The following is a 25,055-nucleotide window of genomic DNA, read 5'->3' on the forward strand; positions in this document are numbered from 1 at the left end:
CCCGACTCGTCGCACGGCGCTGTTCCTCTGTCCGGCACGATTAAGAGGACGCCACACCCGCATGAGTTGTCTCCGTCTTACAAACGTACACAACATAGCAAAAACTGTTTAGCGCGAAATAGAGCCACAGAAGCTGCAGTCCAAGCTAAGCAACCAAATTTTCATAGTATTAAAAGGAAAAAATGTATTGTGCAACATCGTTTTTATTTTTTCAATATCACAAATACTAGTAAAATTGCTTAAAAATTCATAATTTCAAATTTGAATAACTTTTCTGGTAATCGTGATATCGAAAAAATAAAAACGATGTTGCACAGTAAATGTTCTTTTGTTTATATGTGAAAATTTGGTTATTTAATCTGTGCTACAACTTCAAAGGTTCAAGGTATTTCGCGCAAAACAGTTTTAGCTATGTTGTTCGTTTGTAAGACGCGCGGAGATAGCTCATGCGGATGTGGCATCCTCTTAAAAATAAAATAATATTGAATTATACCGTGTTGAACAGTGTTCCAGTGGCCACGGGCCACCCGCTGTTTAGTAGCGTTTGATTAGGTTCAATACAATTTAAACTAACCAAACGCCAAGGGCCAACCAAAGGTATTTGGAGTCAGGGGCAAATTAATGTGGGGGTCCTTAGACCCCAACAAAAGTAAACAAAATATTCACTGACATTAACAAAGGTTCTTGCAAACGTATTTCTCCAAACCTTAACTTACCAAGCTCATTTAAATTCATGCACTGCATTACATTTTCAAGAACTTCTTAGCAATGTGTTACTAAGTATATTAAAAAATACAATGTATCCTTAGATAATAATGAATGTTCATGGATTTCATCTAAAAGTATCGTCTGTACAGCTCTGTTCTGGGCTTAGATTTTACTTTGATAATTAATAATTATTTAACAATATATAATATTTAATTCATTAATGAAACATTTTTATAACACATTATTTTTAGTATTTAAATTATTTCAAGCAAGATATGATAAGATAAGAATGCTTGTTCATAAATGTGTTATTCATAAAAGCTACCTTAAATTTTATACTTCAGACAGGTTAAAAAGTTTAAATGTATGAGCTTTACTAGCGTTCTTTTTGTTTCTGTAATTATTATAATTGCTATTGTTTTATATTTTTAATAGGTAGTTGATATTATACAATAATTTATGTTAACAACAAATTAAATAAAAATTCCACAATTACCACAAAATAATCAGACACTATTAGAAAAATAAAGCTATTCATAAAAGGTTCCTTTAAATTTATTATTTAATTATGTTATGTAACTTCAATGTTACAAATTACAATACAATAAAACTATAAAAAAATTCTTATATTCATTAAATAAAACTTATAAATATTAAAATAATTGGAATAGTATAAACAATATATAAACAAACGTATTAACAATACTAATTGTAGATACCCACGTTTTGTAGAAATTGTAATGGATTTCATACAGTTTTAATTTTAGGGAAAGGTATATCTTCACAAGACCTCTTCTAGGTCAGGACTCAAAGATTTCTCTTTGAATTTTCTGTCCACCATTGTTTTTAATTTTTTCTTTGGTGATAAAAGAATAGGTGTAATCCTTTTTTTCCCTCCGATAATGTTAACTTTTTGTCCTTCCTTAATTATGTCCATTACTTGAGGTTTTGTACTCTCCTTATTGTTGAAAAGATTTTTTGGAATAAAAACATCTTTCTTAAACTCAGTCACATTTTGATCCATTTCACCACACGACCTAATTTACAAATTTTAATGTAGTAGCTTCAAGCAGACATTGTGTGTAAAAGAAAAAACAAAGAAGATAAAAAATTACTTTTCAGATAAATTGGATTTTGCTTTTTGACTTTGAGGTGTCATAAAACTAGTTATTTTTTTTACGGAAGATTTTGGTTTTTGAACTTCATTTTCAACATTTGTAGGATACTCAACTCCATATTTTATAAAGTTCTCCTGACTTACAGACCTATATACAAAATATGATTAAAAAATTGTTTAATGATTTAACGATAATTGTATTACCAAGGAGCAATATGAGTAGATTTTGTTGCAATAGATTTTATGGTTTTCTTAACTGTTGATAAAGAGATAGAGTTATTATCATCAGTACTTCGGCCATTTTTGACCAGTTCATCAATAAAATTCTTAACAGCCAATTTCATGCTAATTGTATTGCCGTGTATAAATGTAATTAAGTCTGGAATAACTAAAAAAATTCAAAAACTGTTAGTAATTGATGACAATTAATAAATAATATATGATAAGTTATACAACTGAAGAAACATTTTGATTTTAATTTACTTGATTTCATAATTAGTTTACTGCAAATAAACTATTACATTTTTAACAATAACTTAAGACCACATGCCTTACCCACAAATATTTTAAATACAAAATCTATCAAAATATTAAATAATTCAGTATCTTTAACACAATACACATGCTCATAAAAAATAAATAATTAATTATAAATTCCAGAAAGTGAATTTCTAAAACTTCTAAAATCTAATACTTTTTTATTGTAATATAAATTAGATAATAACTTTTTATCAGATTATTAATTTCTAAAACTTAACTTTACAATGAAAGAATAATGAAATAACTTAATTGAAAAAATATATTTTGTTATTAATTTTAATAATATTAGTAATAGTACTTGAATCAGGAAGTATTTTAGTCTTTTTGTTTTCAGTAGAATTTGGGTCCTTAGGTGAATCTACTTTGATCTGTGCTGTTGTTATAATAGGCTCTTCCTCATCCCAAACACAACGATATTTTAGTAATGTGTCAGCTACAGATTTACTCACTGAAATTAATATTTATTTTTAAAAAATGGTATAATAATTTAAAAAATTTCACATTTCAAATTTTACCATTTTCAGGGTTGGTAACATTATTTGGTATCCATATACAACCAACTAGCCTTGGCTTAATACGTTCTGTTTTTTTCTTGATTTCAGCTTCAAATTCTTCCCCTAGAAGCTTTAGTTTTTCTTTTCGTACTTCTTTAGTCTTCAAAATAATAAAAATTTTCATTTATCAAATTTTTTTTTTATAAAATTAAAAAAATTATATACTAACATCATTGTCATTGCCTTTATTGTCACCTTCTTCATCACTTAGATATCCATGCGGAACAAAAACATCATTATCAACTTCATAATCATCTTCAGGCTCTTCTTCATTATCTGTACCATGTATACTCTCACCAGGATCTTCTTCTTCCCACTCATCGTCAGAATTAATTTCGTAGTCAAACATTATCTAATTAAAATTAAATTAAAAATGACAAAGTTAAACAAATATGTTATGTTGTATTATGTTTAATAATAATGTTTGTAAGAAATAAATAATAGCTCCTACTTTATCACAAGCAAATGGTCTCTTTGGTTTTACATAAAGACTTTTTTTTCTCCATGTTCCCCAATAGGGAGGACGCTTGTTTTCATCAAACTGCAACAGTTTCCAACGGCATTTTTGAGAATTGTTCTTAAGAGTAGTATCAACTTTATTCACATTCTCATCATTAGTTGAACCTGTTTCTAAATAAATTTTAAAGAATTCCCAAATTATTATTGTTCAAATTATAGTATAAAGTATACAATTATCTTATTAATATGTATTTTGTCTCTCTGGGTAATATAACCCTACAAGTTTTTATAGCCTTCCAAACTTCATACCACTTTTTAATTATGTATTTTCAATTGCTCACTCCTATACTTTTTAAGTCTTTCTCAACCACATTTAATATTTGTTAAATATAATCATATTCATTTTAAATTTAGTAATTTGTATTAATACCGAATACTGAGTGACTTTCTGAATTTATATTGTAGAACAAATTTAATATAATTATAAATCACATTGATGAATCTATTAAACTAAATATAAAATTATATAGATATAAGAATTTAATTTACTAATAATTTTGAAATTTGTAGGAAACTATTTATGTGCGTTAGATGTATTATTTATTACCAATTTGTATTAGTAGTTATAAGGGTTAAGGGAATCAGTAGAGGACAGTTATTTTAGCCAAAACATACCAATTTCAACCCCTCGACAACAATAAATTTAGTTTGAATATTTTGAAATTTTGGAATTTTCAAAAGTTGATTAGTCTGAATTGAATTCAGAATTCTTAATATGTGAACTGACCGATCTCAGGTAAGCATTATAACAAATTTAGATCAGTTTGCTAAAATATTATAGCATTATTAGGTCGATTGGTAGAATGGACAAAAAGTGCATACAAATGAGCATAAATTGTTAACTGTTCACTAGTACAATTCCGAGTAGATGATGTGTATATGCGGTTCAGCTATTTCTTTTATACATAGTCACACACACTAATCATCACTTATTACTCACACATTTAAAAGACTCACATATATGCAATTTTAAAATTGCCTATTTCAAACTCTTTAAAAACTGTCTACCACCGATCCCCTTAAGCTTAAAATATTATTTTGATTACAGAATAACTTTTTTTGTTAATGATGTTAATAAGTACATAAATTAAAATACTTACCAATTATGATGACATCTGTATCATTTTCAACATGAATGGGCCAAGTTGCATCAGACTTAGAAGGCTTGTGTTTTTTGGTTTTTAATAAACTTAAATATAATAAGTCTTTATTTTGTTCACAGTGACTCATATATTTATCTACATTTTTTTTAGTATCACTATTTAAATATGCTCTACATAATGGTGCTATTTTCATATCTTGCTTAGTCTATAAAATTTAATTAAAAAAGAGTAAATATTAAAATGTATTAAATTACATATTTCAGTGAGTACTCAATAGTTATATATATATATATATATATATATATGAGTATTAACAATGCTAACGTAAAAAGTAAACTAATCATTACAAATTACCTGGAAAGGCATGAAATAAGTTTCTAGTTCTTGATTAATGATCTCTTCGTCTTTTTTAGAAATATCCAAATTCAAACTTTTTGGTTTAAAAAACCCGACAAAAGCAGCTTTAATCTTTTCTTTTTTTTTTATTTCTATTTCTTCTTTCTCTTTTTGTTTTTGTTTTTCTAATTCTTTTGCTTTTCTTTCGTCTTCTTTTTGCTTTCTTTCTTTTTCTTTCTCCAAATCTTTAGCTTTCTTTTCTTCTTCTCTTTGTTTTCTCTCTAGTTCTTTTTCCAACTCTTTAGCTTTTTTTTCTTCTTCTTTTTGTTTTTTTTCTAACTCACGTAGTCGTTTAGCTCTAAAAATTATAATTATATTTATACAGATACAGATATTTATTTATACATTTATTATATTATATATATAATTCATACTCGATTTCAGCATTTTTTTTTAGTTCTTTTAAACGTTGCTTTTCAGCTTGTTCTTTGAGTTTTTCTTCTCGAGCTTTTAATTTTTCCTATTAAGGGTCAACATTGTTAAAAAAAAAAACAACTCAAAAACATTGTAATGCAATTTATTGCCTGGGAAGTAATGTATAAAATACAACTTACCTGTTTGATTCTTTCTCTTTCTTCATTTTTTTTTTTTGCTGATTCTTGCTTTTTTAATAGTTGTTGTGAAGTAAGCTTCTTTGAAGGTGGTGTAGTATTTTTTAATATTCCAGTATCCGAAGTTGAATTAACTGATGTATCATTACAAGCAATATCTGTATCTGATGAATTAGAAATAGTATCATCAACATCTTTGATACTTTCATCAAATTTTGAGGTATCCCCATCATTTTGTTCTTCATACACCTTCTCAATTATGTAGTCTGACAAAGTTATAACTGAAGTAACAGATTCTTTAGCATCCACACAATCTTCACTTGTTTCCTGTGATAAAATAAAAATATTAGACAATCCTTGATACATTTGGTAAAATAGTAAGCAGACTAGAATTCTGAAAAGTAAAAAAATAATAATTTAACATACATTTTTAAAAAATATTAATTTTGGTCATGGATAATATATTTTGAGTGAATTGTGTAAGCAGGAAGTATTTTAATAAATAAAATAATTATATTAATTATTATTTGTAAATTATGGCTAAATTACTAAAACAGTTAATTATTTTAGAATATATTAAAATTATTTTGTAGTATCATATAAAATATAAATTATTATACAATAAATTATTAAAAACATAATATTATACTTACCTTGTGTTAAGTATCTATACATGTATAAAGAATTGTATTTGGCTCAAATAATAGATAAACAATTTAAATTAAAGAGAATAATCTATGCAAATCACCACAGTTATAGCAAATAATGTAGTAAACTATTCATTACCTCAGTTTTTTTCTTATCTTCATCTTCAGATTTAATAAAACACTTAGTCCCTCCGTTGAGCAGTTCAACTTTAGGATTTTCAACTCTCGTTTCGTCATTTTCGGTGCCACTAAGTTTCCGTTTACGACACTTAGAATTTACATCGTCACCAGGCGAATTCGCCAACTTGAAAGGTAGACACTTTTGAACCATCTTCTTGGCAGACTTTTCAATGGATTTGCTGCTGGACATGGCTATCCAGATACTGTGAAAATCGAAATTCCCAAGTTTAATTTTTCATTCAATGATACATGAAATGTCAATGATTTAGGAACACAACATTTAGTGACAACAAACTCACTTCAAGAACAAAAACAAAATTTAATTTAATATTTAAAATTTTGTATTTATTGAACTAGTGTTTAGAACATAGCAGTACTACACAGTGTAATATAGAGTACAGACAAAATTAAGGTGTATTGACCAATGATTGTTGATTGATACACCATGGACAGCTGAAGTTCAGACTATAGAACACTAAAGTACAGAATACTTATTATTTCGTATTGTGATTTGCCGTCTCCCAGTCTGTTTACCTTATCGAGAGAATTGTAACCTAACAATGCATTGTATTGCCGAGTAGAAAAGGCGCGAAAACCCCATCTCGTCTTGGAATACAACAAATTTGTACGTTTAATTTTTTTATCCATGAAATTAGAAAAACGCGGAATTATTTCATTATTTTATATCTTATGAAGTCAACTATATAGTACTAATTCATCTGGTTGATGAACATACTTTAATACGTTCATGATTTGTGTACACGAGAGGCTCCATTTTTTTTAAATTTCCATTAACAACAACTCTCAAGGAACTTTGAATTACATTTACAAGTTTTTTGACCAAGTGAATATATTTATCAACTTAAGTTTAAAAAAAACAAATAATAATCGAAAATTGCATATGCCTATAAATAGTTCGACACAAATCAAAATATTGAAAATGTTATGGTGTATAGAAAATGCTAACATAAATATTCAGTGAAAATTGCATGTATCTACGGTCATTTTTGTTAGAGTTACACTAAAAAAAATTCGATCTTCTTGAAAACTGATTTTGCGTAAATATTCCCGTTTTTTCTTAATTTTTTGTTGGTTTTGAAAAATGTTGGGAATTTTAAATTTTGACATTTCGAATGCATCAAATAGATTCACTTTTCTATCAGAAAAGATGCTGTTGAAGAAAATCGAGGTACTTTTACTGCAAGAAACCGTGATGACAGACACAAAAAAATAAATATAAAACACATATCATTGTAAAATCAACACATTCATCTCTCCGCTACGAATCTAAAATTAAAAAAAAAAAAAAAATAATGCATTATAGTTATTACTTATTACGAGTAATAAAAAGGAATAACATGCCGATATTTATATATATAAAAATTGAGGCAAAAACGCATAACAATTCATCAGTTGATAATGACTTTTCCGATTTGGCTCAATTTTTTTTTTATGTTAGTAATTTCCAGTAGAAGGTTTTTACGGAAAAAAATGTTACCGTTTTTTAAAATTTTTTTGATGATTTGCGTTCCGGAATGTTTTTTAGAATTGAAAAAGCTAGCTAGGACACCAAGCTTTAGCTTTATAAAATTGTTCATATGACAATTAATCGTTAAAATTATGGGCCCCAGCCAACACCAAACAAATGGATCAACATAGAGAAATATTATGTCGTGTATTGAATATTAGGTATTAATATTATATGTTTCACTATATAAAGTAAAGTTTAAATTTTGTAAAGTGATAATTTTCGTATCGTTTTTATTCCGTTCGATTTTATTTATAGCCGTAGGTAATATTCTCTTTACATAGAACGCAATAGTCGATAGTAGAGATACAATTTAGGTTTTATCTATATGAAATATGATTATTCGATAATTATTCATTTTCCGTTGTTGGCGTTACCAGAAAAACTTCCAGAGTACAATTTTAATTTATTTTATTTTATTTTACTACCTAATCTAACAAGATACAATCCTGCATGATTTAGATTCACTATTGGACCCGGGGAGTTGCTCAAACAGAGATTTTAAGATTTACGAAGAAAATATTTGTTTATATACAATATACGGTTGCTATTGGTTATAGGAGAAATATAAATATATTTAGTAGAAATGGTTATTTTTTTTGTTTATTGGTTGCCCGCAGTGGTTCGTCGTGCAGATCAGATATAAGCATGCATACAATTGAATTTTGGCACATTGCCTACCAAGGTGGCTGAGTTGCGCTTATAGCATCGACGTGTCCGCAATCAAAATAAATATAAAACATATTATTTCAATAATACATAGCAGGTAGGCATAATATACTGCTCGCATTATCACCATCGAGTCTCGTATAGAGTTGGCATTTTTAATGGGCAACAAAGTGCACGGGATCAGCTAGTTCATTTATAAAAATAAAGAATTAAAATACACTCATGACGACGACAATAATAATAATTAATAACGTATAAATTTATTCAAAAATAAAATTAAAATAACTGATGTAGGTATTATTATTTTTTTATTTTTTTGTATTTTTTGAATTGATATTTACTTAAATATTTGTGTTTGCTCCAAGAAAAAAGGAAAAAGATGAGCATTTATGTTATATTTTCTCAAATATAAAAAGGTAAAAACTAAAAAGTACGCAATCGTGTTCCACCGTTTCAACTTAATCATAGGATTTTAGCTGCTGTTACGTGGTAACAATTAAATTATNTAGCATTGGCAGTTCTTCTGCCAATGTATGCTCTTGGCGCTCTTGGCATGATGATAAATTAGCCACTTACCCGAAATTTAACTCATAAGAATAATCAAAAAGTAAGCTAAAATTATGCTCGTAAATGGCGTACACGTAATTCACGAAAAATAATAACTCAAATCAACAAACATGCCCGATTAACCAATAGCAACTATTATTATTTTAATCTGCAACAACAACAACTTTTTATTATTTAGTTTATTTTTTTCTATACAGATTGCGCCACTGTTGTATTTTTTACATCCATATTTCCTACTTTCTGGTGGATTTTTCTAAACAAAAGTGGTCCTATAACCTCCAGCAGACTGTCAAGTATAACAGTAAAAAAATTCAGCCAAATCGGTTTGGTAGTTTTCTCGGTTAGCGCGGTCTAAGAAAACCCTTACCATTTTATATAATAGTATAGATAGATAGATAGATAGATAGATAGGTAACATAAATTATTTTTATTAATTTTCTATTTCAGCTTAAGAATTGTATGGGGGCTCGGACTTCAATAAAAAATTATGTTTTTTCTAGACTCCTTAAAAGGACGCCTCATCAGTGTGTGTTGTCTCCAACTTACAAACGTACGACATAGCAAAAACTGTTTTGCGCGAAATCGAACCACTGAAGTTGTAGTCCAAGCACTCCAAGCTAAGCCACCAAATTTTCACACTTTTATCAATAAGAACTTTTCAAGTATTTGTGATATCAAAAAAATAAAAACGATGAGGCACAGTAGATGTTCTCCTCTTAATATTATGAAAATTTGATTGCTTAGCTTGGACTACAGCTTGGGTGGTTCTATTTCGAGCAAAACAGTTAAGTATGTCGTACATCTGTAACTTGTAAGACTGAGACAACACATGCGGGTGTAGCGTCCTTTTAACACTCCTATTAAACTATTAAACCAATATTAACCCAAATAAATAATGACGGTTATAAGCACACAAACATTTTATTGTGATATTACAGAATGGATAAAAGATGACACGCGCATCTATGATATTTGCATAGTTTATACTTTATAATACTATACGTAATATTATAATTATAAAAATATGAAAACTGTAATGGCGTTCCACACCATTACACTGCCTTACACCCAAATTAACTGGAACTCCTAACAATCTTAAAACTCCTTACAAAATCACACATCCGAAACCCGTGTAACACAAATGATAATCAAAACAAGCGAATTCACAAAAATCCAAATAAAACATTCTTCGAAAGTTCGAAACCCGAACACTTGTTTTTTTTCAATCTTCATGTGAACATTACGGTAATGAGTCACTCATTAGTCATTACCATCATCATTTTAAAAGTGTTTCTTGTAGTTCGATTTTGTAGTTGGTTGCTTAATAATAACAACAATACTATAAACATGACAAATTATATGATCAAATTAAAGAGAATTCAATACGATTTTACTTGTAACCCTATCATTAATCATTAATTGGTTTTGATTAATCCAAATTGCCAATGTAAAATTATTTCTTAAAATATTGTATACCTACCTGATAATTTACTGCTCGCATTATCACAAGCAAGTATAAATATAACCAAAAGCAATATAAAATATAGACCATAGACGTGTTCACAACAAAACTGAATACCTAACGTACGTAAGAACAGTTGCAACTTACCTATGAGTAATAACTAATAGGAATAATTAATAGGTACCAAGTACCTAGCATTATTTGCCAAACAACTTCTCTAGCAGTATTATAATAATTTAATAACGAATATCGCATTTCGTATATATTGCCTATATTTACTAGTTTTCTGAAAATCGCAAAACATAGTATTTTAAATTGTTCATGGGTACTTAATCAATAAATGGTTTCCTAGATCAGCGTTTCTTAAACTTTTTTATCCGTGGAACCCTTTTTTATGTGCACTTTCACCGTGGACCCCCAACTTTTTTTAGCTGTTTTTTATTGAGCTCTTAACAATAAATTATTACAGCTCGACAATTAGAACCACTACATTGTTTCAATACTTTCAATGCGTCATTTTATGTAAGGAATGTTTGCAATAAAAGTTATAATTATGTGCCAAAATTTAAAATTTTGAATAAAAACCACAAGTTTCGGGGAACCCTGAAGTGACCCCCGCGGAACCCTGGGGTTCCACGGAACACAGTTTAAGAAACGCTGACCTAGATAAATGTAACTATTTTACATTTTACATTTAAACCAAGTTTGGTCTAAAACCAATTTTTAAATTTGTAATAGGAATTTCTATTTTATTATAAACTAGCTGATCCCGTGTACTTCGTTACCCGTTAAATGTACCAAATATAAACGACACAAACTTATATATATAATATATAATATGATAAATACAATGTATGTATAAATAATTATATTAATTTTTCTTGCTTTATATAAATAAAAAATTAAATAAAAATAAAAATAAATTAATTATAGAAGATCCTCAAATTGTTGTGAAACAACTTTACCATCAGCGCAGCAAAATCCATTGGTTTCATCTTTCCATTTTTTTGCATGGCACTTAGGACATAATATCGTAATTGGTCCTATTTGAATTTTGAAGCGCTTTAATATTTAAATAATCAGTATGTCGTACATCTGTAACTTGTAAGACTGAGACAACACATGCGGGTGTAGCGTCCTTTTAACACTCCTATTAAACTATTAACCAATATTAACCCAAATAAGTAATGACGGTTATAAGCACACAAACATTTTATTTGAATTTTTTAATCCGGTGTTTTAACTTAGTATTTGAATTCGTTGAGACGTATAATTCACTTTCAGTTTTCAGAAAAAATACTGAAGTTGGGAATCGATGAATTATTTTGGCTATTTATCGTATGTACAGTGTATATTGTATACATGCTCAAAAAATAAAAAATACAAATCATTGTAAAATAAATAGGTAAAATATAATTATTTATAACAAAGTAATTTAATTTTCTGAAATCTAGGTAGTGTTAGTGAGTAGGTTTTGTTTGAGTTACAAATTCTAATTAAACAAATAATAAAATTACGAATGAGTTACTTCCTATAACTAAAAATAATTATAAAAAAAATGTAATTCTTCAATAATTTACTATAATACTAGTATAAGATATCTTACCTGATTTTTGATGTTTCCGTGTTTCTATTGTATTACGACATGAATTCAAACCTGAGCTCGAACTGTGAAAGAACACTAACGACACTAAGAATACTGCTGCAGTGATATTTATATAATTTATGATTAAATAATTCGTGCGGCGGTAGTGAATAGTATTGTATGATATTAAATATTTACCCTATTACATTAATCATCTTATATTGTAATAGGTATCATTTAAAATGATTCAATATTGTACAACAACGTATATTATTTAAGGACTATGGCAAGATATAAATAACAGTTTTCGACACATTTTGGGTGTCCATGATCGATGTGAATAATATAGTTTTGTAAAGGTCCGCAGGCAAATGAAAAAAATATGATTGAAGACGCAAAGCGATCAGGGCTTGTGAGCGACATATTCTAAATAATAACTAGCTTAGTCGCAAATGTTGATAGTTTACTGATGAATGTGGACAATAACGTGTGTGAACAATTCAATAGTGTAATTAATAAACATTTAGCGGGTAAACGAATAAATTATTCACAAAGAAATTTGTATAATGCTCGAGTTGAAGCTGCGGTTATATCATCCAACTCGGGTGGACAATTTCTTCGTTTGATGCATAAAAATATACCTAGTCAATGAAATAAGTCCAGGTGAATACTGAATACTATACATTTATTTTTATTCTAAACAATTTGATGTACCTACTTAATATAATGATCATGATATTATTAATTATACTTATTATTAGGTAGGTATAATATATAGTTATTATTTTATTTGTACAAAACATTTATACAAAATTAACATGTTTTTTCTATAGGAGAAATAGGAAAAAAATTTCTAAGATCTAGTGAAAAGAAAAGATACCAGCCAAAATCTAAAAAACTTCTTTTCTCTAGAAATTCAGAAAAAATATTTAATACTGGCCCGGATCAACATTATGGTTTAGCTGAACCATTGCCGGAAGATAATATTTTAAAAGAAGTATTAGAAAAAACTAAAGAAAATTTTATTAATGCATTACAGCTGAATAGACATGAACGGTTAGCCGTTGAAGAACAAACAAGGGAACAGGCAAACTCTCAAATTTGGCACGTTGAACGTAGAAATCGGCTCACCGCGTCAAATTTTGACTGCGTTTGTAAACTTCGGCCAATTACATCGTGCAAAAATACGGTTTATAGTAAAATGTGTAGGATATTTTCTTCAAAAGCAACAGATTATGGTAAAGCCATTGAACCACAAGCTATCGTCGCATTGGAAATAAAATAAAATTGTAAAGTGAATCAATGTGGACTTATTATTGATGAACATTTTCCTTATTTAGCAGCTTCTCCAGGTAAAATATACGTTTAATGCCTATAGTACATAATTATAAATATTAATTGAATCGACATTGCTAATTTCGTTTTTTTATAATTTATAGACGGTCTTGCATCTCAATGATGATTTTATTGTTGAAATTAAATGCCCATGCATTTGGAGTAAAAGACGCTAAGACATTTTTGGAAGCTATAAACAGTAAAAAAGCAAGTGAATTATTATGTACACAAAAAACGATTCTCTGAAAAAATTTAATTTGATATACTTTAAAAGTTTCAAGTACCCCCAGTAAAATTTATAAATTAAAAAAAATAAATAAATCAAATTATTATTATCCGTTTCAATAATTGATTTTGGGTAAGGAGTACAGTTTTTTCTTAATTTTTGTTTTTGTTTTTTCTAAAGCTTTTGAAATCTACCGGGAATTTTTAAATTTTACCTCTTCAATGCGTTTGGTAGATTCACTTTTCTACTAGAGTAGTTACTATAGTGGAAGATCAAAGAATTATTACAATTACTTATAGTGTACTCAATTAAAAAATAAATGAAATATCAATACATTAGTCGCATTTGTATCTGAAATATAAAATGTTCTCATTATAATATTTAATTTCAGTTATCCTTCTGTCGTCTCAGTGAAAATGGGAAAATGGAATTAAAAGTGAACCATAGTTACTATTATCAAGTTCAAGGACACATGCAAATTTCAAAACGAAATTTCTGTTATTTTGTCGTTTATTTGGCGAATTGGATGGAAATACAAATAATTAGATTCAATGATTCTTTTTGGCACGAAAAAATGATTGAAAAGTTAAAAGTGTAATTGAAATTTATTTTTTAAATGTATAGTAATTAAATTTTTGTATTATTATAAAATTATATACACATGTACAATTTTATTTTCAGTTTTTACACAGAATGCTTACTTCCAGAAATAGTAAATCCCCAGTATGGAAAGAGGCTGTTGAGTGTTGGTAGATGCCATTTTAGATCTTCAACATATTTTGGAAAATATAAAATCAAAAACCTGCACAAAGACTGCAAAAACAAAATCATAGAAATGAAAAAAAAAAATTAAAACTTTCTATAAATGTCGATTAAAATTAGTATACATTGATAGGCCGTGCCTAATTTATATAATATGTAATTTAGTAATTATGATAATTACCTACTATAAAATATTATCATATATCAATAAAAAAATAAATAATCTGTTATATATCTACTTCCTAATTAAAAATAAATACTATTATTTGAATTATTAAAAGTTATCGAATTACGTATTTACGTTGTACATTGATTACGCTGGTCGCTTTATTCAACGGATTTTAATTTATTCGTATGTACCTAAGGTTTTATTGTCATACTCATACAAATTTAAATTTCATACGGGTTGGTCAACGCTAAAAAAAAATTTATCCTCCAATTCTCTACAAGTTTAAATAATAATTATTCAAATAGTAGTTTTTTTAAACGATTTATTACAATTGTATGATGAGATTTTTAATTTGTGTACAATACGGTGAGCAGAATAATAAATAATAATATTATACGAAATATGCAACATAAAATTCGATACGGGTATTATGAAAATAATTAAACAAATATTCCATCATCAACATTATTGTGTGTTTTCGTACCGACTATTTATAAACGGCGACTGGCGAGTCGCGATATGAAAACTAATTTTGATCTATGGTGAGGTATGGTTAAGATCGAGCGCGGGGTGATGGTATGAACACTGTTCAGAACGTTGCCGCTATAATCCGCAGAGCAGCACATGACGGCTGTAAATTTGTAATTTTTCTTACCAAAACGTCCAAAACATGTTTTTGTACTTCCATTTTCCTCAGCTCTCGCTAGTCGTAGAAACATGATTTTTTCACCAACATAAACTCGAGAAGTTCCTCTAGATGACTGCGTGCCAGATTTTTGATATCTTTTATTGTCTGTTTTATATATCTTTTTAAAAATTGAACAATTTTCTTAAATTTCAAATGCAAATATAATAGGTTTGAAAAAAAAATTCGAAAATCTGGCATGCAGTCATCTAGAAGAACTTCTCACGTTTATTTTGGTGAAAAAACCATGTTTCTACGAGTAACGAGACCTGAGAAAAATGGGAAGTACGAAAGCATGTTTTTACGGTCGAATTTTGCTAACAGAACGGGCGACGATTTGTTCAGCTCCAAAAGCTGATGACCGACATAAAAAAAAACTTCCTAGTAAAACCAATACAATACATTTATTGATTTATTGCATAATTTAGAATTAAAACGTTGTCACTAGCTAAACTCGTCTAGTGAGCATTGTTATATTGAATAACATTTATATGATGTCTTGGCTATGATGTCTCGTTAAAGGGGGAGTGTATTTTTTTGTAATTTTTTTAATCCATTAAGGTTTTGTAAATTTATATAGACATATTATTGTGCCATAAATTGTATAAAAAGCATATATATTTGAATTATTATCATACATTTCTGTTAAAAGCAATTATAATAGCTCAAAAATGGAATATTGTTTCACATCAATTAGTCGGGAAATAATATTAATATAATTAGAAAAATATTTAACGTCAACTTTGAACCAAGTACCTATAGGCTATAGTTAAAGCAGATTTTGAACTTAACTGCGTAACATAACTAACTAGATTCTTTTAATATAACAGTATGTAGGTAAAATATTATTTTTTTTTAGAATAAGAAAAAAATATACCTTTATATATATTACATACTTATAATCTATCTTCTGATAAAAAACACTAACTACCTTGTCCATTCCAGGTAATCCACCTAGACTGCTTAAGCGAAGATGCTGTCTTAAAATTAAAATTAGCTTAACTTAAAATTTAAGTACACAAAATAGGTAGTGTCACCAATGGGTGGCTTCTTCCCTCAAAAAATTCATATGTAAATACTATATGCACATTTGCTTATTGTTCTAGTTAAGAACAGATTGTAAATTTCCTGTAAAAAAAAAAAAAAATATAATAACCTATCTTGGGTTAATTTTTTTTTTTTTGTGAAAACTTCAATTCGTTTATTTAACATTGGTTTTCTAGAGATCTAAGACTAAGCGATAGTAAGATATAATAGATGAATGTAGTATAACGAAATATTGAAACAAATGCAGCCAAAGCAGCAAGTGCTAAGTTACCCAAGTGATTTTATTTTAAAATGTGTTTTTGTATGCTTAATAATATGGTGCTTTCAAAAAGTCAGGAAAATTTGCTTTGAAAGGTATGGTTAAATATAACTCGAAAACTCAAAATACCTGGTTTATAAGTTTAAAATACCAAACATTTTTATCTGATCCTCAAAATGTTGGTGGAATCAGAAATTGCCTATCTCATATTTGTACTTACTTTTTAAAATTTTTTTAATAAATTAAAGCAAAACCCCCGATGGGTAGCCGGGCTTATAAAATAAAGTGATAGTATAGATGATATAATTAAAATATAAATAAAACTGCATTATGTCAAATCATAATATAACGTTTAATTTTAGATTCTGAACGGAAGCTATGATTTTTTTGTTTTGAAATAGAGTGTGTTTTTTGTCCGCAGCCACTTTTTATAGTACTGATTGAGAGGTTTTTGGTACCAAATTAGATCTAGACACCTAGTTTGTACTTATAGGCGGGGTGGAACGTGGAAGAGGTCCCCAGTATTTTTCAAATTCAACAGTGAACAAAAATATAAATAGGTACATTACAAATGGAAACATTTATTCTAAACTAGTTTTAGTTGAGAGCCTAATTCAAAAATAAATACACCTAACCCTAGAGACTCAAATTATCAAATTTATTAGTTTTTATTCAACTTATGTATGAAAAATAAAAATATTTCTACTATGTTGTCTGTGAGTAAAAATGTCTGATAATTTAATACAAGGTGATTTCTCATGTTTTTCTTACAGAAATGAAAAAATATCGAAAATACATGATCACAATTAATTTTTTACAGCTGTTTGAATTTCAAATTCTGACAAAATAGTGAAATATTTTAGTTTATATTATATAGAGCAAGATGGCAGACTGTATCCCTCAGAATTGTTTTCAATCACATAACTACCAATATACCATAAGTTATTAATGAATTAATATTTTAGTATTTTTAACCTTAGGTTAGGTTTTGATGATGAAATACGTCTCTCTCCACTACAGAGTCAAAGATCGAATCATCCGTCTACAAACCATGACTAGTTTTTCAGAAGACCAAATTGATTTGATCAAAATGTCAAACGATTTTTATCCAGCTGTGGGCTGTGGCTGACATAATCAAGGTCGGAGCAACTCTTCCAACAACTTGCAGTATTGAACGTTCATTTAGTACTTTAAGCATTGTCAAGACCTGGAACAGAGCCAGTATGGGTGACGACCGATTGTCCGGATTGTATATGATAAATGTACATAGAAAGAGACTAGAAGAGGATACCAAATTCATTGAAAATTCAATAGAAGAATTTGGAAAAAACCCAGGCGTTTACAGTTATTATTTAAGAAATAAGTGTTATAATTTATAGAAGATAATTAATAATTATGTAAAAAAGTATTATAATAGATAGTTGTCCAAAATAAAATATTTTTAATATAGATTTTTTTTTTTTAAAGCTGTGAAATTGCAAAATTAAAGTGAAATTGCACCCCCTTAACTCCAACTCCAACTATTGATGCGTAAGTCCTGGTTTTGCTGTCTCATATTCTATGTTGCTCTAGCGTGGACCCGACTTTATGATCGTTTGAAAGAAATCGTAATTTCATTCTAATATGTTTTATCAAAAGTCAATACTCATGTTGGAACAATTAGGAATAATTTGAAAACAATTTTTAAAAAATTAATTTTTATTTTTTTAACCAACTACCAAATATTGGTAAAAAAATCTATAATTAGGTATTCGTTTAGTGTAGGTCTTATACATATACGAAATATACATAACATTTCATAAAAATAGAACAAATTAGTTTTAATATTTAAATTCAATAAATCCGGTTCCGGCAAATTTTTTTTGTCTGCTTTCTCTCCCACCATGATGCACCAAATATGTCGTTACAAGATTTGCAACAATTCTTAGTGATAAAATATTATATTTCTCGAAGTGTGTGTTACCAAGTTGCTTCTAATTAATTAATTATACCACTAATGATTCGGTTTGTTTATGAAACTATACAAATTAACTATACAACATTTCATTACAGCAATATAGAAGTAAAATTATGAAAATTTAAAAAAACAATGAATTCATAATGCGATATTATGATTTTTAAAATAATTTATAATTTAAAGGCAACAAAAACATCAAACAATACTTGTTTCTAAAATTAGGCAAAAAAAATAAATAAAATCAATAACTTATAAAGTAAATTAATTACTTACAAATGATTAGTCATCAATGTAAAATACTTGAATACAAAATTTAAAGAATTATGATACATACAATAATTCTAAACAACCATTCGGAGTTCTTTGGCAGTTTTGAACCCCCCTCCCAAACAAAAAAAATATATGTGTAGTTAAAAATAAAGCTTTTAAAATAATTTCTGTACAATAAAACTTCATCTAATTTAAGAGAATATTCAACTACTAAAAAGAAAACAATTCATATTAAAATTCACACGATTCAAAAATAAGTCCATAACAGGGAAATATTGGACAATATATTTTCGTCGCAAATTACATCATAATCATTGTTATTTACAACAGTAATATCATTTATTATACCATATAAATACAGTCATATAGCCTTGTCCACAATACAATTTAATCATACCAACAAAAGGTAATTAATATTTATTTTTGGAAGTCTGCTACTACTCATGTAATCAGTTTTAAACAAATAAATAAAAGTTAGACTTTTTATGTAAATATATATATATAAATTTATGCGTATGAATAAATTATATGATAAATAAACTAAGTAATAAGTTCTTGTAGTTTTTTCACAGTAGTTTCATTCAAAGCACAGAGGTCGAAATCAAAAGTTTTTGTAGTTATTTCATAATGCCCAGTTTCGGCTATTACAGTGACTACCCTTTGAAGGTCTTCATCTTCTAGCATCATTATTTTGTGTTGAAGATGTTTTAATGAGTTAATATATTCATCAGTGAACTTGTTGTTACTGTGTGACGGTGATGGTGATCTAGAAATGTCTGAACACGTTTCTCGTACATGTTCCGCAATTTCCAGTCTGCTGGTTTTTGGTTTTGTTTCTTCCGTGTCACGTTCCTTCTTTTTTCGTTTTTTCTTTTTTATAAAATTATTTTCTGGAGAAAGCTTCTTTTTGGGTGGTTCTGGTTCTTTAGGCTTTGGAGGTTCTGGTGGTTGATAAGGTGGTTCACTGTCCTCAGAGAGAAATTCTTCTTCAGACTCGAGTTCAGGTTCATGAACTCTTGAAGAATTAGCTTTTGGAGGAGGTAAACACTCTAATACTTCTTCCTTAACTTTTGGAAACTCTTCTATTAATGTAACTGTTTGAGGTACATCTAGGTGTTTATATGAAGATTCTTGTTCGACAAAACTAGATTTTTCTTCTTTTTTAATTAATTTTTCTTCTTTATCTCTCTTGTCTCTTTTCTTATGCTCCTTGTGACTTTTATGAGGTTTAGATGATTTTTCAGATTTTTCTATTTTTTTATCAGACTTTATTTTTATTGATTCTGGAGAACTTTTATGTTTCTTTTTTTCTTGATCATTAAGTTCAGTTTTTATTTCTTGTTTAATAATTTTAGTTTCATGATATGATTTTTCATCTTTATGGGACTTATCTTTATTTTTCTCCTTTACTTTATCTTCTCGTTTGCTTTTGTCCTTAAATTCTTTTTTTTCCAATTTTGTGTCATTGGACTTTTCTTTAATTTTTTCATGATGAGTAGATTCTTTCTTTTCAGGTTTAGAACTACTTTGTTTGAGAGACTTTGATTTTTCAGAACTTTCTTTAGTTTTTTCTTTTTCTTTTTTATCTTTATCTTTATCTTTTTTCACCTTGTCTATAGATAATTCTTTCAACTTCTTCTTCTCTTTATCTCTTTCTTTGTCTTTATCTTTCTTATCCTCTTTATGATGTGGGCTACTTTTAATTTTAACTTGCGATTTGTCTGAGGAAGATAACTTTTGTGATGTTGATTTTGATGTAGTCAGTGGTAACTTTGAAGGCTGTATTGGAGACCCAAAAAGTGTGGCAAATGTATTATTTAATTTTGTATCTTCTTTTTTATTTTTTTTTGGTGGTGGTGATGGCAATCGATTGGTATTTGTAATTGATTTTTGTTTTGATATGGCAGAACTTGAAGTGGAGTTTTTTGCTTCAGTTCCATCATGAGATAAGACACTAGTCTAAAACATTAATGTATAATATATTTATTTATTTGATAAAAAGGGAATGTTTTTTTTTTTTAAATAAGATACAAAGATATTTTCTCTGCTGCAAGGAAAAACATAGAATCATATTTATGTTATTTGTAATCAATGTAACTGGCTATGCCAAATTATAAAGAAAATAATTGATATAACTCAATACTAATTATGTATACAGTCAACTCTCCATAATCTGAAATTGGCAGGACTTATGAACAATTTTGGATTACCGAATTTGAATTCTTGAGTGGGTTGATAAATCAAGAGCGCATAAACCAATTCAAATTACTGAGTTATGAAAAAAAAATACCTATGATAATAATTTGATAGCTATCAGAAATGATTAACTAAATTTATAAACAAATGTAGGGTAAAATATTAACCCTAACATTAAATACATTTTGGTGAACACATTTTTGGCTGTATTCTCGTGTGTTGATGGTTAGTTTTCCCTAAAATGTTACTACAAATTACCGAGTATACTAAAATGCATTAATTTTATTCAAATTACTGCAAGATTTGTAAGGGGACAAGCAATTACTTTGAAATATCAAGAGTCGACTATAGTATTGTGTAGTTGACATGTGCCATAGAAACGTAATATATACCTTATCGAGAAAATTATGGTGATAAAACTATAAAAGTGAGATGTAAATATAAAGCATTGCCCTGAAATTAATACATTTATTTTTTAATTTTTCATTCCTAATAAGCTCTCTAAGTAACACCTGTGATTCTCAATTTACTCCTCAAAGTCGTTAACTACAGGATGTTATTCCACTGAGATTTAATAATTTAAATGGTTTGAAACATTATAAGCTCATTAACTTAATCATTACATTTTTAATGTTGAATATTAATTTTTAAACATGATAAGTAAAAATACTTTTAGTATTACCTACTACAATTATATGTTAACATTAGAATAGATTAAGATCCAAAGATTTTACAAAAGATTCACTTTACAGATGAAAGCATATTGGATATACAAATACAAATATAAAATGAATATCCACGGATCTATAATAATTTTATATAAACATAGATAGCAATATATTTTATAGATAATTAAATATTAAATATTTATGGCAATATATTTTATAGATAATTAAATATTTATGGCAAACATATTGCAGTTAGTAGATAAATTGAAGGTAGGTGTAAAAAAGTTTACTTACTCCTCCGCCTTTGATAAGTTTTCGTCTGAAATCTTCTGAAGGGCTAAATACATAGGTTTCTCTATTGACTCTAGACATAGGCGGCGAACCACGTTCTTGAAGTACCAACTCATAGTTAAACCTAATTTTTCTTGGTTCATCTTTATTTTTTACATAGATGTCAATAGGTAACGGAAAACCAGCATATCCTGATTCTTTCACGACATATGGTGGTTCTTTAACCACTGAAAACAAATATTAAACAACAATTTTCTGAGATTCATTTAAAACTAAAATAAACATATAGTAATAATATCTACCACAAAAGGGTACAATATATTGAATTAGGAAATTATATATATTTTATAATTTCAAGAACACATGAATAATTTATTATTTGAGTAGAGGTACACTTCTCGTATATATCTTTGGAAGATACCTTAGTTAAATTATATATGATGTATTAAAACTTTATTATCAAAATGAATTAATACAAATTATGTTTTACTTTATGATTTTATTAAAAAAGCAGTTCTAAAAGTACCTTCTTTTCAAAACAATTTTGATAAATGGTTTATTTGATATTGCAGTAGATTTTTAATAGGTCAAACATTGATATTTCAAATTTTCTGTTTTTATATAGTTTTTACATAGTGAGTTTCGTGTATTATAATTTATAACAGTACTAGTAGTGTTGCAGTTATTAAATATTTATTTTCTTATTTAAATGTTTTAAAAGTACAATTTTAAGCATTGTAAATGTACAATATCCAAAATATTTAAATGGTGTTTAATTATATTTTAATAGCTTATCAATATTTTTATTTGATTATGTAGAAATGTAAGAATGTTTACTATATTATTATTATACAGGGTGTCTCGCGAAGATATTCCCACTGCAATATCTCCTGAAATAATGGATACATCATGATTCTGGTTTTTTAATAGGACTCACAGGTCCAAGAACTACAAATATTTCATGTTTTAATTTATTTTAATGTTTAGGTAAAAAAGCAAAAGTTAAAAAATATATTTTTTTATTTAATTATTTTAAAAAAATTTAAGATATTTTGTAGTGTTCATTATTCTGAAAATATTGACATTTTATTTTTAATATTTTTTCAAGTTTTGAGAGAAATAGAGGACCCCACTGAAAATATTCACCAAAAATAGAAGCATGCTTCATATGTTTGATGCCACTATGGTTGAACATGAAATATAGTTCTTGTCCCGTGAGTCTTATTAAAAAAACACAATTATGAAATCTTCGTTATTTTAGGAGATATCGCAATAGGTAAATCCTCACAGGACACCCTCTATACAGGCAAACTGCTATTTATTTGAAGAATAACTTTGATTAGTATGCTATTAGAATTTATTTGACATTTTATTTATCAATCAGTATAATAATAGCAACAATTATTTTCCTTTGTCTTATAATTTTTCATACTGTAACATAGTTTGAATACTTTAGTTATTTATAATACTGTTTGATTTAGCTTCTAATATAAAATGTAGAAAGGTACTTGTGAAATAACATTGTATATTTTATTGGAAACACTAACTGTTCATTTAATAAGAACATGAATAGATAATTATTTAAAGTAGATATCATTTCACATGAACATTTTTAAAAATTATTTTTTAACTATAAACTTGTGGAAAAATACTTCAATATTAAGTTGTTCAACAATAAAATTTAAAAAGAGAAATAATATAAAATCATGCAATAGTCTATTTAAGACTAGGATATACATTTAAGAAGATACCACTTACCTCTTTTCGGATTTGGAAATGTGTCATGTAAATGGAACACAACCTTGTCGACAAAGAAATGTATGTCGGTGTTGTCAGCACCACGAACAAACAATTCCCAGTCATGAGTGAACCCTTCAGGTGTTCGTTTGTTTCTAACAGACGCCTCATGACCAATTTCAAATATCACTTTAACGTACTGTGAAAAAAAAATATTTATATAATAAAGATGAAGTATGCAATCTATACATTTAACACTAGCACCAATTCAACATAAAATCAGTCGTTTTCTCTGTTTACTAGTGATCGTGTAGTATCGGGTCATCGGTATAGTGCACACGGTTATAATGATGACAAACAATGCATATACTACTGAAGAGTGCAAAAAAATTGGCTACCTGATATTGAGCTAATTACTCAACTGCGGGCAGGGAGTGGAAACTCAACGAAGTGTAGAGGTTGCAAAGGAATACTTACTGGAAATGCCATCATAGACTCATCATCTGGAATCATCTGGAATCATTGTAACCGTACCAGCGGGTGGTTATTTGAAAAACTCCAGTTACGGTTGGTGCTCGAGGAGAACCACTTTAATCCGGTTGGCAGTGGCAGACGTTGGTTGGTCTTCCGTAAAAACAATATTACTGGAGAGTATAATTATAATTTTTTTTCGCTCCAGATCAGATCGAATTATTGAAAATCAAAACGACAGACGAGCGCGTATAAGATAACAGACGTCGTAATATTATATTATTATCTACTTTCCAAATAAAAACACTCTTTCTGCACGCACGTAAATAAATCTGAAACGAAAACAACAAACAGCTGATCATCCAGGGTGGCCACAACTCGCACAATTACCCGGGAAACGGCCGTCGCCCGTCACGGTCATAATAGCATTAATTATGGCTTATATACTATTATTCATGGCTTAAATATACAAGCCATGCTATTATTTAAGTGTCCTAATAATAAAAATAATATGTTTTTCAAAAATTAAATCTATAGTATATAATAGAAATAAGGAACATTTATAGTATGGTAGTATAAATTACAGGGCGAATTCCGCTTGTAAGGTGTAAAATAAACCTTTTAACAGTCTTTAAAGGTAAAGCTTTTGTAGTTTCGTAGCTTTAGAATTCGTTGTGTCGTTAGTCGTTACAACTGCTAATGTTTATGTTTACTGTTCAGTGTTCTATATTTTTGAGCCCAGTGGTATTGTCTTATCGATAATCCACACGACGAGTTGTAGTAAATCGTCTACGATCAAGAATCAGTGCCCGTGAAAAAGCCGGTGGCCTTCCTTGACGGTTCATAACCGTGGTAT

The 25,055-nt window shown here is 28.1% G+C and overlaps 3 protein-coding genes across 3 annotated transcripts; 1 reads left to right on the forward strand and 2 right to left on the reverse strand.

Moving 5' to 3' along the window:
* Nucleotides 1-1,319: 1,319 nt before the first annotated feature.
* LOC111040503 (chromatin assembly factor 1 subunit A-like) lies at nt 1,320-6,846 on the reverse strand. The gene is made up of 13 exons (XM_022324434.1): nt 6,615-6,846; nt 6,275-6,518; nt 5,492-5,815; nt 5,312-5,397; nt 4,896-5,235; nt 4,539-4,746; nt 3,371-3,549; nt 3,089-3,271; nt 2,881-3,019; nt 2,664-2,813; nt 2,030-2,213; nt 1,824-1,973; nt 1,320-1,745 (listed from the first exon to the last, which is right to left on the reverse strand). The coding sequence occupies exons 2-13, from the start codon at nt 6,503-6,505 to the stop codon at nt 1,490-1,492; spliced, it is 2,430 nt and encodes an 809-aa protein (XP_022180126.1). The 5' UTR covers nt 6,506-6,518; nt 6,615-6,846; the 3' UTR covers nt 1,320-1,489.
* Nucleotides 6,847-13,874: 7,028 nt separating this feature from the next.
* Nucleotides 13,875-15,566, forward strand: LOC111040483. Its single transcript, XM_022324414.1, has 3 exons — nt 13,875-14,281; nt 14,369-14,502; nt 15,475-15,566. Exons 1-3 carry the CDS (start codon nt 14,112-14,114, stop codon nt 15,564-15,566), a joined length of 396 nt encoding a protein of 131 aa, XP_022180106.1. The 5' UTR covers nt 13,875-14,111.
* A 2,908-nt stretch (nt 15,567-18,474) lies between these two features.
* LOC111040496 (protein AF-9) lies at nt 18,475-24,501 on the reverse strand. Its single transcript, XM_022324428.1, has 4 exons — nt 24,206-24,501; nt 23,750-23,927; nt 21,995-22,218; nt 18,475-20,795 (listed from the first exon to the last, which is right to left on the reverse strand). The coding sequence occupies exons 1-4, from the start codon at nt 24,239-24,241 to the stop codon at nt 19,377-19,379; spliced, it is 1,857 nt and encodes a 618-aa protein (XP_022180120.1). The 5' UTR covers nt 24,242-24,501; the 3' UTR covers nt 18,475-19,376.
* Nucleotides 24,502-25,055: the final 554 nt, after the last annotated feature.

This window comes from Myzus persicae, unplaced genomic scaffold (genome assembly GCF_001856785.1).
Source record: "Myzus persicae strain clone G006 unplaced genomic scaffold, MPER_G0061.0, whole genome shotgun sequence".
Classification (NCBI taxonomy): Eukaryota; Metazoa; Arthropoda; class Insecta; order Hemiptera; family Aphididae; genus Myzus; species Myzus persicae.

Bases quoted from the DNA above. Each gene is read 5' to 3' on its own strand.
- LOC111040483 (XM_022324414.1), top strand. From the start codon at position 14,112: ATGGAATTAAAAGTGAACCATAGTTACTATTATCAAGTTCAAGGACAC. The intron at 14,282-14,368 runs GTAATTGAAATT...TTTTATTTTCAG, and splicing joins ATGATTGAAAAGTTAAAAGT to TTTTTACACAGAATGCTTAC. The intron at 14,503-15,474 runs GCAAAAACAAAA...CAAATATAATAG, and splicing joins CAAAAACCTGCACAAAGACT to GTTTGAAAAAAAAATTCGAA.
- LOC111040503 (XM_022324434.1), bottom strand. From the start codon at position 6,505: ATGTCCAGCAGCAAATCCATTGAAAAGTCTGCCAAGAAGATGGTTCAA. The intron at 5,398-5,491 runs GTAAGTTGTATT...GACCCTTAATAG, and splicing joins AAAGAGAAAGAATCAAACAG to GAAAAATTAAAAGCTCGAGA. The intron at 2,814-2,880 runs GTAAAATTTGAA...TATTAATTTCAG, and splicing joins TGTTACCAACCCTGAAAATG to TGAGTAAATCTGTAGCTGAC.
- LOC111040496 (XM_022324428.1), bottom strand. From the start codon at position 24,241: ATGATTCCAGATGATGAGTCTATGATGGCATTTCCA. The intron at 23,928-24,205 runs GTAAGTATTCCT...TTTTTTTCACAG, and splicing joins AGTCTATGATGGCATTTCCA to TACGTTAAAGTGATATTTGA. The intron at 20,796-21,994 runs GTAAGTAAACTT...TTAATGTTTTAG, and splicing joins AACTTATCAAAGGCGGAGGA to ACTAGTGTCTTATCTCATGA.